Source organism: Tachysurus vachellii, chromosome 2, assembly GCF_030014155.1.
Source record: "Tachysurus vachellii isolate PV-2020 chromosome 2, HZAU_Pvac_v1, whole genome shotgun sequence".
NCBI lineage: Eukaryota > Metazoa > Chordata > Actinopteri > Siluriformes > Bagridae > Tachysurus > Tachysurus vachellii.
Genome location: NC_083461.1, coordinates 15,861,099 through 15,875,743, shown reverse-complemented (window position 1 = coordinate 15,875,743; position 14,645 = coordinate 15,861,099). Strand labels below are relative to the sequence as shown.

General features: G+C 36.0%; 2 protein-coding genes across 3 annotated transcripts; both read left to right on the top strand.

Moving 5' to 3' along the window:
- Window positions 1-1,117: 1,117 nt before the first annotated feature.
- ttll6 (tubulin tyrosine ligase-like family, member 6) lies at window positions 1,118-7,354 on the top strand. Of its 2 annotated transcripts, none has more exons than XM_060859286.1 (14): window positions 1,118-1,319; window positions 1,580-1,617; window positions 1,757-1,875; window positions 1,959-2,089; window positions 2,195-2,351; window positions 2,463-2,606; window positions 2,817-2,902; window positions 3,008-3,233; window positions 3,381-3,559; window positions 4,801-4,989; window positions 5,101-5,257; window positions 5,575-5,820; window positions 5,937-6,216; window positions 6,393-7,354. In XM_060859286.1, the coding sequence occupies exons 1-14, from the start codon at window positions 1,228-1,230 to the stop codon at window positions 6,638-6,640; spliced, it is 2,292 nt and encodes a 763-aa protein (XP_060715269.1). In that variant the 5' UTR covers window positions 1,118-1,227; the 3' UTR covers window positions 6,641-7,354. The 2 variants fall into 2 exon arrangements, with proteins under 2 accessions (XP_060715269.1, XP_060715278.1); XM_060859295.1 differs by having other exon boundaries at window positions 1,182-1,319; window positions 1,577-1,617.
- Window positions 7,355-9,914: 2,560 nt separating this feature from the next.
- Window positions 9,915-12,048, top strand: hoxb8b (homeobox B8b). The gene is made up of 2 exons (XM_060890425.1): window positions 9,915-11,297; window positions 11,583-12,048. The coding sequence occupies exons 1-2, from the start codon at window positions 10,871-10,873 to the stop codon at window positions 11,888-11,890; spliced, it is 735 nt and encodes a 244-aa protein (XP_060746408.1). The 5' UTR covers window positions 9,915-10,870; the 3' UTR covers window positions 11,891-12,048.
- Window positions 12,049-14,645: the final 2,597 nt, after the last annotated feature.

The following is a 14,645-nucleotide window of genomic DNA, read 5'->3' as shown; positions in this document are numbered from 1 at the left end:
AACGACGCATACACCACTGAGTGCGTGATCATGCTTTAATGCCATGAAGAACGTGATACAGGTACGTTGTTTGTTTGCTGTCACGAATAATAATAATAACTTTTTATTTCTTTTTTCTCGTATGTTATAATGGCTTATATGGCAAGACGCACTAAAGGTTACAAATATACAGCAATCACACGTAAAAGATTGTTGTTTGCTCACTTTGCCAAACGTGTCACGTGTCAAATAACGTTTACGTTCGTCTGCTCTTTAAATCTCAATCTACAGTCATTTAACTGGCTTTTGTTTGTTCCAGCACAGAAATCTTACTTAAGTAATCTGAATTAAGGTTTTTGTTTATTCTGTCTTCTGAGAAAGACATGTGGTCCAGTAATATGTCTCCTCAGCTGGGGCAATGACAACATAATCCGATAAACTAAAACAGCTGAGTAATTTTACTAACTGCTTGAAAGGCTTTGTTCCCAAGCAATTCACAGGTAAGTGTGTAATGTTTGATTGATTTAACATTCATACATTCATTGTAGCTTTATATATGTATATATATATATATATATACATATATAAAGATATATATATATATATATATATATATATATATATACACATATATAAAGAGATATCAAAAGGCTTATTGTTAAATAGTTGCAATGTTTGTTACCTGTGTTTGTGGCTTTGTGTTGTTTTACAGACCTAGGTATAGAAACAGGTTATACAGGTTGTATAATGGTAATATTACCCCTATGTTAGGTCACTTACTTCAAGTGCCAAGGTCAGGGTTATCCAGATCGCTGGATCGAAATACAGTTACCTAGCACCCAGGCCTCCCACAGCTTGCTGGGATATCCCTTGACAACCTCTTGTAACTGTAGTCAACTTAGGCCAAGATGTCTGTGCCTGTTCATGTGCCCCTATATTTATTTTCATGATCACCTTTGTATCAATTGTAAAAAAAAGGAAAATGTAACATAATACTATGCTTGTATTTGTATTGTACCCTTATACCCACATACAAATAACCCAGTTGGATGTTACATCTAACAGAACATAACAGTCAGACAAAAGATGAGCTGTTTTAAAATTGTTCACCTATAACCTAATAATATTGTTAACAGGTATTTAAATATCACCTTTATTATCTGTCTTGCTTTTGGCCTCTAAGCCTGGGCTCTCCTGTAAAGGGTCCAGATAACCAGGACACTTTTCAATATAAGCCCAAATGCAGAGATGGAAGAAGAGGGCTGCGCCAATGACGATCACATAGAAATTTGTACCTCGAAACTTTCAGGAAGCAAAAAGAAGAAAAAAAGAAAGAAGAGGTCAGCTGTTTACATTACTGTAGGCTGTTATTTATGTTTCTGTGTTACAGTGTAACTTTCTAAGTATTTTTTAAAAGTTCTTCTTCTTCTTATTATTATTCTCATAGTTGTACCAGTTAGTACAACTATGAGAATAATAATAATAAGAAGAAGAATAACACACCACTACATATAATTGTCATTGCAATATACAGTAGCTTTTACTATGTTATGAGCAATGCACAGGTCTGTCCCTTTGCCTGCCTTCTTTCTTTCAGATGATTGTGGATCAATCTCACCAACTGTAAATATGAAAGTGGTGAGTTCACTACTAGATGTAGGATTAACATGTATGCATGTATATGTTGTTTTTAGAATTTCAGAACACTCTTAGACCGGAGTTGCTTACAATTATACAATGACAACTAAAGTTAATGCTTTTTTCTCATTACCGTAAGTGCGTCGTGCTGCCCGCAGATATGGTCTGCGAGAGGTCGGGGAAGGAGAAGACTGGAGCTTATTTTGGACTGATTTGTCAGTCTCTCTGGATAGAGTCATGGAAATGAAGCGATATCAGGTAATTATACATAATCATTGTCCACGCTCTGTTTCACTCATTTTACTTTACAGATTTTATCCATTCTTGGTTCCATTGTGCAGAAAATCAACCATTTTCCAGGAATGAATGAGATATGTAGGAAAGATCTCCTTGCACGAAACCTGAACCGTATGTCGAAGCTCTTTCCAAAAGACTATAGCATCTTTCCCCGTACTTGGTGCCTTCCTGCAGAGTAAGTTTTCTGCTTGCAGTATCAATGACATATCCATAACAATCTAATGCTAGCATATTCTTGCTGACTAACAACACTGTCAATCTTTTTACTCATATGCTTCAGTTACAGTGATTTTCTAGCTTATGCAAGAGCCAAAAAGCATAAAACATATATTTGCAAACCAGAATCAGGTTGCCAAGGACGTGGTATATTTCTCACCAAGTCCAACAAAGATATCCGACCAGGTGAACACATGATTTGCCAGGTGTACATTTCTAAGGTAATATATACATGGCCAATCCAGGCCAAAAGCAACTTTTTTGCATTTGTCATAGTGCGAACATACATTTGAATCAAAACTCAGTTTCTGTATTTTGAATTCTTTCCATAGCCATTTTTAATTGATGGATTCAAGTTTGACTTGCGCATTTATGTGTTGGTGACTAGCTGCGATCCCTTCCGCATCTTTGTGTACAATGAGGGACTGGCTCGTTTCTGCACGAACCAGTATAGTGAGCCCACCCATAACACTATGGTGAGAGTCAGCAGATAAATCAAGCACAATAGAATTTGTATTATGTTTGCACATATATAATAATACTGAAAGTGGAAGTCCTGTTAGCAGTGCTTATTGCATTGTAATAAAAATAAACTAATAACTAATAATCAAGGATAAAATATGCCATAATTTACAATTTGCATTGCTTAAGAAAGTTTCTCTGTCACTCCACCCTTGTCCTTAAAGGATGATGTCTGCATGCACCTGACCAACTATGCCATCAACAAGCACAGTGAGAATTTTGTACATGATGACGACCAGGGAAGCAAACGGTAATATATTTACTTGTACATTCAAATGTCATGTTTCACAGTTCTGAATTTTATATATTTATTTATTTATTTTATTTTTTACATGAAATAATAATTATTTCATAGGACGCTCTCAGCCTTCAACAAGTGTCTGGAGTCAATGAGATATGACCCACAGAAGGTGTGGGCAGATATTGATGATGTAATTATTAAGACCCTTATCTCAGCTTATGCTGTTCTCAATCACAACTACCACACCTGCTTTCCCACCCATACAGCAGGCAATGCCTGCTTTGAGATCCTGGGCTTTGATGTTTTGCTGGACCACCGACTCAAGCCCTGGCTACTAGAGGTGGAGTTTCTATTGAAAGACTTAATCAATATAATAAGCATGAATAAATTGTTCTAGCTTTTGCCATTGTTCTACATTCTGTTTATAAGCAAATGTGCATATATGCATTGCTGTTTTGACCTTCCCTTTACCTGTGTGACTGTATAGGTCAATCATTCTCCCAGCTTCACCACCGACTCTAATTTGGACCATGAGGTAAAGGACAGCTTGCTGTATGACACGCTGGTGCTGATTAACCTGGGGACATGTGATCGCAAGAAGATCACAGAAGAGGAGAAACGTAGGGTGAAAGAGCGACTTCAACAGAATCGCTCCAGAGAGGCCAGGTACTTAAGTGCCATTGTAACACACTGCCACTGTGAGAGTAAACAATAACAGCAATACTGATGCCATAATATTTTATATATTCCAAAATTATAGTATTATTAATAAGAGAAAGCCTTTATTATTGCAAGACATTACATTACATTCTTATCTTCACTTATCAAAGTTTTGCAGAGAGTCAGGTATGTTATGGTACCCCTGGAGCAGAGATAGTTAAAGGACTTGCTCAAGGGCCCAACAGTGGTAGCTTGACAGTGCTGGGACTTAAACCCTGATCTCAAAAACCCAGAACCTTAACCACTTAAGCAACCTGTACTGAACATGTCTCTATGTGTCTCTTCACATAGTATGCTGTGACTAGCAAAAGCTACTAAAGCATTACAGCTACTGTATACATATACTTATTGAGCACTGCATTAGGAACACCTGCTCATTCACACAATTATCTAATTAGCCAATTATCTGGCAGCGGTGGAATGCATAATATAATGAAGATACAGACTTGAAACTTCAGATAACTTTCTCATCAATCATCAGAATGGGGAAAAATGTGATCTCAATGATTCTAAGCGTGATGATTTTTGGTGTCAGATGGGCTGGTCTGAATATAACTAAGCTAATCTCCTGGGATTTTCACATACAACAGTCTATAACGTTTACTAAGTATAGTGGAATAAACAACAAATATCTTTTGGATGAAAACAGAGAAGTTGTTTGAGCTAGCAGAAAGGCTACAGTGACTCAGATAATCACTCTGTACGATAGTGATGAGTGGGTACAGTGGGCACAGGCTCACCAAGACTGCACAGCTGAAAACTGGAAAAATGAATGCCACAGAATATTTGAGTATTGTTTCTAATGATATGTATCTGTTCATGGCCACATCTTCATGAGATGAGGCTATAAAGAGATTCATACCATAAGAGATACATAAAATACATGAGATACTCATCTTCTGATGGCTACTTCCAGCATGTTAAACACCTAGTCATGAAATTGCATTCAGTGTTCTTGAGTGACTTTCCTTATTGTACTTTGACAGAATGAAAGTACAAATTAAAAATCTGCAGAAATTGTGTGATGCAATTACATCAACATGGACCACAGTCTCAGTTGTGGAATCCATGCCAAGAGACTGTTTGAGTGCATAGGGGGGCCCTGTCCAGTATAGAGTATTGATTGATGAGTGAGTTTCTGTTATCTTTACATCTTTGTGTCAGCTTAGTCTCTGTTCTGTGATCAGGAATGAGGAACATCGCCAGGCAGAGGCTGTCCGTATGGAGCAGATGCAGAGATATGAAGCCAATCACCTTGGGGGATTCCGTCCAATCTACCCAACAGTGGGAGAAGACAAATATGAGAAATATTTTCAACAAAGCAGCTCTCTGTTCCAAGAGACTGTAGCCTCTAAAGCAAGAGAGGATTGTTCTAGGTCTATGTCCAGTATTAATGCATTTGCATCTCTTCACAAAATAGATGAAGACTTTCTTAGTAAGAGTATGACATGAAATGTCAGACTTATTGTATATGTGTATGCATTTAGGCAGCAGTTGCAGGAGCTGCGTCTGAAGCAGGAACAGAAAGAACGAAAGCATAAAGGAAAGCAGAAGGATCTACAAGGAGAATCTGCAGGAGAAAGAGCCAAATCGCGCGGAGTGCAAACGTACAACATGCACACAAAACCACGCTCTGAACAAGAAGTGAGTCATCCTTCGTCATAATATTAGAATTAGTAAAAACATTTTTCCTTTTTCTAAAAAATCAAAATTGTCGGTATTACATTGATCCGCCACTAGAGGGGGCAAAAACATGGTTGATGAGCATGTCACAATGAAGAGCAAAAGCAAGCAATGAAGCAGTGTTCATTCTTTATATATATATATATATATATATATATATATATATATATATATATATATATATATATATATATATATATATATATAATACAGAGATAGTACAGTTCTTGAACTTTAATTCAACTGTTGATATCCTATAAATTTTTCTGCAACCACAGTCCATGCCCCTTCCGACTTCAACAGGAGGGACATCCTTGTATCTGGATTTGTCAAAAGAAGAGGAAGCAGAGGAGGTGGAACGTGTTAATGCACTTCTCCAGCGAAAAAACTTGCTCCGGGACTTGGGTGTGGTTGATCAGGTGTATGAGTTGCTACACAGTATCCATTCGCAGCCTGGTCCCAACAAGGTCTTACATAAACAAGTGAATGTCTCTTTACCCAAAACACATGAAAGTATCAGTCAGGTATGAGAACATCAGAAAGGTAGAATCCCAAATATCAGTGGTTATTATTTTTCCTGTAGCTGTAGGTAACAAAACATTTTGTGACTTAGGCAATGTGCTTTTACCTGTTTATCCAGTTGGGTTCTCTGACAGAGCTTTGGAGGCATAAATTACCTTGTACTGTGAGACAGCGGATAGTTCCTCCAGGAGACAAGCCATGCCAGCAGTATTTGCACTCTCGCCTCATGCAGCATTGCACACCGCTGACTATACTTGATTGGAGGCCTCCCAGGCCAGTACTTAGTGAGCCAACCAGTTTCCAGCATATCGACCTGGAAACAAAAGCATCTGATGTTGAGTGGCAAGAGTTTCCAGATCACAGGAGAGCTGCTAGTGCACACCGGGTAGCCCAGACAAGTAAGCAAATCTAAACTGATAACAGCTTGCTTCTGGGTTCCGTTAGGTCTTTTAGTATGCATTTGAATTGTTTTGCCCCTATAGTGGGAACTTAAATTGAAATTGAAAGCTTTGCAGTAACTTTACCCTTATACATAAACATTTACATTTACTCTTTTTTTTTAACTGCTCTCCAGTTACTAGCCCTGTTGCCAGACAGGGAAGTATTAGATCATGCTTTGTGGAATCCAGGAACCAGGCTCCAATAATGACTATGCAACAGCTGGGATCAAGACAACTGTGTTGTTCTCCCATGTCCTCTGACCATAAAGCCTTGCAGAATTTGTTCGTCGTCTCCACTTCAGCCCCTCTTGTCCCACGTCCAGGTCACAGTTACACTTTCCACAAAGGCCACTTCAAAAACTTTCAGCAAGGAAGAAGATGATATACAAGTCTCGTGTTCTTGTTTTTGGAGAATGAGATAAACTGGTTTGAAGGTGACCTGTTTTTTTTATTTGTTTCTTTTTCTTAAAATATTATATATTTTTTAATAACATATAAATCAGTTATAACTGAGCCATCATATATTCTGAGCCAGAAAGCAAAGAAACCTTTATTTAATTGCAGTATTTTTCAAGTGGAACTGTGGGGCAATAATTCTCTGTTTATTTTTTGTCCTAAAAGTACAAGTCAACTAGAAGTCTAGAAGTCTTAGCAGTGACACTCTGTGTATTCAAATATCATTACAGTTCTTTGGAGTGATGCTACATACCTGTTTTGTGATTTCCTGGAACCTTTGATTTAATGGAACTTTTGCCATTTTTTTTTCTGGTGGCACTAATATAACCGCACCCTAGATATCACCAATATGTCATGGGATCTTTGAGTTGTGGCAGTAATAACAATTAAAGTTTAAGATATGGTCCAAATTATTCCTTAGGGAATCAAAAAATTTGGGATTGCCCTACAGTTTACACAAAATAAGTAAACAATAGACAATCAATTAAAAAAAATCATTAAATTATTTCCATGTATGTATTGTATTTTCCCACTTATAAAATCCAGAAAAGCTTTAGGAAAAATGTAAATAAATATTGATTATGTCAACTCAACCTTTAATTTTTAGCCAAATTAGATGGCCAAATGCACAATTACTCCATTGTTGCTGCTCACTTAATATTAAAAGTCTCCTGTACTTTCCACATATTCTAAATAAATCTATTATTATTCAGGAACCCAGTTTGTGGTTTATTTGAATTTATTGAAGTTTTAGAAGTCAAAATAAAAATACAACCACCTCTCATATTAGAAGTCAAAGATGAAATAAAATACAATAATTTGCACAAGAGCATTTAAATCTAGATTTGGGATTTTTTTTTGCATGAATTTCGCAGAACTGCGTATATGGAGCGGAAATATGTCTCAACTGATTTAATAAGTATATCCCGTTCTTAAGGATTTTAGAAAGCAATAATCTGCATTGGGGATTTTGATTAACGACAGAAAATATCCGAGAAGAAAAAAAAATCACCAGGCTGTTTAATTAAACTTATTCCTGTGTTTTGTGAGATCTAGAGCTTTTCCCCGTGTTAGTACATTGCTCGTTTAACAATGAGTGACATCAGTATATCTATACACACGTAGCCTATACGTTACATCTGTACAGTGTTTTCGGGTATTTCAGGAGAGCAACTGTTTCCCTTGCTCCATTCCAGGAAACAGAATAAATGATTGCACACCGAGTTCCTTATGAACAACCCTCTCGTTGGGTTAATTCCTATTTTATTTCTAAATGCTCTGAAGCATTTCAGTCACGTCTTTTTTAATTTGGTGAAAATGAATATAATATTATTGCTCACCCACAGTGCACACCAGTAAAACCATCCCAAAAGCCCAGTGCAAAAACACGAGTGTCTGCCTACAAATGGGTTTTAGATTTCCCCGCGGTGCCGTGCACGGATTTTTCAGACCCACACTTCATGTCTCTCTGCTGAGTTTGTATCCTGCTAAGGACTTTTCATCATTTTTCTGAATTGTGATTGTTTGACTAATTTTGACAGTATGATGTAGGCTACTGAAATGGGGGTCTACCAACTATAACTAACGAAATTATTTATTTATTTACGGAATTATCGTATTAGGCCATATTTCCATACCAACAAACCCAGAAGAACCCTGTAGCTTAAATATCAATTCGATTATACACATATTTTCTGTATAGCATAACTTCTGTTTCTTCTAAATAAAAATAACCAATAAATCTAAAGAATAAGACTACATAAATAAAACGGCAAAACAAGCACATCTCTTTTTTTCTTTAAGTCCGCTTAAAATTACATTTCTTTCTTTATTTTTCTTTTTTTCTTTTTTTAAAAAAAAAAAAAAAAGTTTTCTGAACAAACACTAATCATTCTCAAAATGCAAGACGCAAGAATTTCATTAAATCAGTTTGCTTACTTATAGCATATACATTTATGTAAATTATAAATAAATACGTATTAAATAATATTTTATTAAAATGTTTTATTGTTTTAAAACATTTGTGCTTGTGAAAATGTGAAAATTATCACTTCTATTTTCACAGTGAATTGAAATGTTTAGGGATCAGTTACTATTTAACTTTCAAGTTCAAAATTAAATGAGTAGTTAGTTAAAAATTTACAATTCATCATAAACACCACCACCACCACCAACAACAACAACAACAACAACAACAACAACAACAACAACAACAATAATAATATGTCCTTCTTCTTCTTCTTCTTCTTCTTCTTCTTCTTCTTCTTCCAACAGCTTTTGTTGTTATAAAAACGAGAAATAGACAAAATCATCACTGGCCATAATCTATTAGCAATTCAAGTTGCAGAGTTAAGGGAAAACATTAACATAAACGAACGTAGGCTTATTAGATTTTCCAGATAAGATGAAATCTCTGCTGTCAAGTTTAGATAACAGTGAAGATAAACGTAAAGTCTTTTGAAGAAATACATACTCATTCTAAGCTAACGACGTTGTGAATTGACAGGTGTATTGCAAACAGTTTATTCCAGATGAAATGATCCATTATAGGAAAAAGACAACATAGAGAGATGAGTTACTGAATGTCATACGTAAGTAAAATCATGGATATGTATTTATGAAAAACGGATAGATAGATAGCAAAGATAGCGTCTAATAAAAAGCTAATAATAGAAATATAAAAATCTTAGAATAGAATTTGGTGAAAATCTAAAGCATATATTATTAACTGTTCCCAGGGTAGATATTTTTGAAATTAATAAAGTTAGGAGAGACTTAATACTCAGGTTTTAGTCTCGACAATAAAACGGCACCTGGAGCAAGCATAAAACAAAAGAGGACTAAAATAAACTAAACAAACACCATACAATATTACATGCAATACAAACCGGAGCAAAATACATTTAGTTTTTGTAGAGTTTGCTGTCGATTACACTTCAAGGATTACTTTTCATTTAGTTTCCACCGCAACGCTGAAGGCTTGATTTCTTTTAATCCTCTAGTACACAGAAGGTCTATCGGCATATGGGTGATGGGGCTGGGTTGAGTCAAGGCGTATGATCACTATAGTTTGGATCTAAAATGGCACTGCCAAACTTCCTTTATTCTAACTATAAAAATGTTTGTGGTTGGCATTAGACATAGACATACGTTTTTCTTTCTTCTGAAATGCAGGAAAAATGATCAAAAATATGATCATAGAAAAAGGTATACGAGAATAATGAACTAAATATGCGAAAAGCTTCTTAATCCACAGTGAACTTGTGTGTTTCCAGTCCACCTTTGAATGCACTACCAGTTCTCATCGCATAGCGGCAGCGTTGATCTAAATTCCTGTTCAGAGATAAACATTATTCCTGATAAAAATTGTAAACAAGTTAAAGATTATCCAAAGATTAATAGAAAATTAATATCAAACAAAATAATCGGATAGCATTACAACACGACAATAACTTATTTAATAAGTTAATAAGGAATTACTGCTTTACAGTTAATAAGGAATTACAGCTTTGCCTTCAAGGGTCTAAAAGCCAACTTCACCTTTGGGACTCAGCATCATACGTGTGTAATCCCTTATGTCACGACTTTATCTACTTGGTCGGAGTACATTTGCTTCAAGCTTCATGACTAGGCTTAAGATTTAATGTCTTTAAGCTAAACGTTTATGTAAGATCATAGCTTTAGTCTAACCACCCGTTTGTGGTTGCATACTATGAATTTTGTATGTGTCGTATGAGCCTCCGCCACTGAAATCGTTTTCCATTAGTGTCATCCCTCCCTCTACCTCCCCTCTACTCACACATCACCAACTCCTTCTCTCCTTTTTCCATTTTCTCCCTGTTCACTCTACTATCACCATCGCGCTGTTGTCTGTTTGGAAATGACGGGGCCAAAGAAAAAGGAGTCAGTAAGACTGAAAATGCTAAACAATTGCATAGAGCTCTACAGGAGGGAAGAAAACCACTATTTTATAACACCACATCACTAAAAATGCTCCGTGATAACACTCTCCGGGAGATTTACTAAGAAGCGTCTGCGCGAATATTTACAATCAGTCTACATTTGTACGTAGATGTAATATAGACTGTGTGTCTTAAGACAATCCGAAACTAATGCTGGTTTAACCCTATGTCATAGAGATGTTTTAAGAAAGCTGATGAAAAGAAGAAAAATGAGTTCATATTTCGTTAATTCGCTCTTTAGCAAATTCAAAGGAAGCGACTCCCTGCGTCCAAACTACTACGATTGTTCTGGGTACACACAGGAGCTTGCAGGCAGACCGTCTGTGTTGTACGGACACAGCACAGGATCTACATTTCAACACACATCCCAGCTTCCGGAGTTTTATCACCACGGAGCCTCCACGTTCCCCCACGCACCGTACCAGCACAGTCAGTACCACGGAGAGCAAGCCGCAAACCTTTTTGCGCAGGACGCCTTACAGAGACAGACTTTTTTCGGCTCACAAGACACGGATTTAGCGCAGTTTGGAGACTATACTGTGAAAGCAAGCTACATCACTGATGATTTAGAGAGCACAGAAACGTGCCCAGCACAGCTTTTTCCCTGGATGCGACCGCAAGGTGAGATGATACCGATGGAAACCCCCATCCTCTTTTGACAACACTTTAGAACAGTTGTAGGCCTGCTTATTACCCCCCAATTAGACCTTTTATGACAGGCGAATTAGGCAATAACACCCATCTGGATAGAACTTCAGCTTTCCCACGTTTTCTTTCGCAAAGCAAAGAAATAAGATATTACCCTGAAAATGTTTGTTATTTTTAAAGCTATTTTAGAACCTTTTAACTTATTTAACGCGCTTTTCTATGACTTGCCTTATTGTATGTTTTTCTTTTTTCCCGTAGCTACCGGCCGAAGGCGAGGAAGACAGACGTACAGCCGCTACCAGACGCTTGAACTGGAGAAGGAGTTCCTTTTTAATCCGTACCTGAACCGCAAGCGGCGCGTGGAGGTTTCGCGAGCGCTTTGCCTGACCGAGCGCCAGGTGAAGATCTGGTTTCAGAACAGGAGAATGAAGTGGAAGAAAGAGAACAACAAGGACAAGTTCCCGAGCAGCAGGGATGAGCAGGAGCAGATCGAGAGGCAGCGACGCGAATGCGCCGATGATTCAGGAAAACGTACGCCTGAAGAGGCAGACTCAGAGGACGCGTGAATCCGTGAATTACAGATCAAGCTAAGACGTGTTCCGATTAGCTTCATAACAGTTCTGTAGTCCGTTGAAAACCTATAACAACGTGATGTAAACTCATGGTCTCTTATTAAGCCTTGTCTAAAAAAACACGAGGTGTTTCCTTCTTCATTGGAGTGTAATGGGACTATAATATTAATAATAATAATAATAATAATAATAATAATAATAATAATAATAATAATAATAATTGTAAACAGTGACAATATTCTTGTTAATAATCAATTCATTTAAATTTAGATATATTACGTTTATCGTAGTTCAGTGCATTCTTACCTCAGAAGTGTTGATAGTTGGCAGTTCTTCTGTGTGTGTGTGTGTGTGTGTGTGTGCGCGCGCGCTCGCGCTTGTGTTTATGCACGCGCCAGATCTCGTGCACGCTGATATGGGGAACAAGCCCACGTCTTACTACCCAGTTTATTGCGTAGATTGGTATGGTTACAATTGTTCAGCATCTGCTCTGATACCTGTTCACCTACTTCACGACTTTTCATTCAAATTAAAGCATTCGGATTTAATTTACTGTCATTATAGCTGGTTTATTGAATATAATCAGGGAATAAATGGGTGCAGTTACTGCAGTACTTTAGGCTACCTAATATGCACTTGTGATTATTGACTGATGAGAATAATGATCAATCAGGCTTATCATATGTCTTAAACACTACCTATATGTAACTTGGTTTAATGACTCAGTCCATTACAAGTCAAACGCAATGTGTGACCTATTGTAAATACTACATACTCTGTTGGAAATAGTCCTTCATACAAATATGTGTAAGAACACTTGATTGTTGTCTTATAGTCTTTTTATTGTTTGTGATTGAAGGTGTATGTGCAAAATATACAATAAAGATTCATTTCTGTTCATTGTTATTGTTTTTTTGTAATCGCTTTTCCAGTTGAATTAAAAGGTTTTGTAATTGATGCCACCAATCAAACTTTTACTTTTAATAGTACACCTTAGTACACTTTAATAGTACACAATCGAACTTTTAATTTTAATAGTGCACCTTAGTACACTTTAAAAGTACCCAATCAAACATTTAATTTTAATAGTGCACCTTAGTCATTGTAAATTATTATTTGGCTTGAAAGCTGATAGTGACTTTTCTTGTCGTTTATAGCATTTCCAACTATGCACATATCTTTCACTTATTCACTTATTTTAATTTATATTTACTGCATTTCATAAATACATTTATTCAAAACGACTTACACGAGTGCGTTGAGTCTCCCTCAGAAATATATCCTCATGCTAGTACACGTGTCAGGGTCTAAAAATACCATCAAGCTAAAACTAAAATTTTAACTTTAACCCTAAACGCAGATAATTTGATCAAATTTTCTATTGAAGCGTTTTTAGACAGGCTACACTAATAGACATCTAGAAGGATTTAAGCCCAAGCACACAGTTGGCTTATTTGCAAGGGAACAGGGTAGATACACAAACACAAACAGAACCAAAAGATAAAACATAAAAGCATGCTGTAAATAATTTTCAGTTTAAGATGCTTAAATTAATTTAAGCTCAGATTATTCACTGAAAATACAACTATTTAACACAAACACAAGTATTACGTTCATATTTAATATTCACATTAATTTATTTATAATGCATTTATTATGTAATATCTAATTTAATTTGATTAATACTAATGTTGTTTTGTAGACCTTTTAGATGAATATACTTAAAATAGAAAGCAAAAAAAATTATTTTACATAAACATTTAAGTAATTCTATGAAATGCAATTTCGAAAATCAGCGCAAGTTCGGCTGGCTAAATTCGTCTATCTATCTATCTATCTATCTATCTATCTATCTATCTATCTATCTATCTATCTGTCTATCTATCTATCTACCTATCTACCTATCTATCTATCATGTCACATTTTTACATTTTAATTTTATTTGAATAAGATATGTCTTATTATTTACCAAACCAAACATGATTAGCACATTTTTGAAAGTGCATTACATTTTCGTGTATTTTCGATAACTAATAAAATTTGTAGATCACAAAATACATCGTCTATGTTTTTCTGGAGTCGAAACCTATTTTAATATCGGTCTTCACTTCGATGTTCAATGATGTGTTTAATGAAGGTCTGGAAGTCAGCCAAATAAGCAATTATTAAATCTGTATTGCGTTTTATTTACTATATGAAATCATGTACAATCAGAGGTGACATTTTTGAGAGCATTTATTATTTCCTCTTTGATACTGCGAGGGCTTTTAACTATTCATTTTAAAAAACAGAGTGTTAATTATTAAGTTACACATTTGCCTTACTTTAACCTCTGAGTATCCTGCACATTGCGACGGAAAGGGTATTGCCTATTTTTGGGAGGCTCTTAGATAAACCATAGGCCGCTTTTGGGTTATACTGCTTTATTGCCCCAATAAATGTCGGAAATAGTCGGAAAAAGTGTTTATTCTTACAGGAAGTCATTGTTTCCGCCAGGCATGTTCAGAGCTATAAACGGTTTACACTTTCCGTTTGTCTATTTCCTTTGTACTGGAGCCTGCACATTCTTTTAAAAACGCACAATCGAAAGGATATAATATCAATCCCTTTCTCTTTATTGTTGTATTTCAAAATCGATACGCAGTTTCAACTAAACTGTCTGAATGTTATACCATGTTTGTTTACATTTGTATTTTTAATTATATATCTTTATATAGGAAATAAACATTTGTTATACATTAGAAAACGA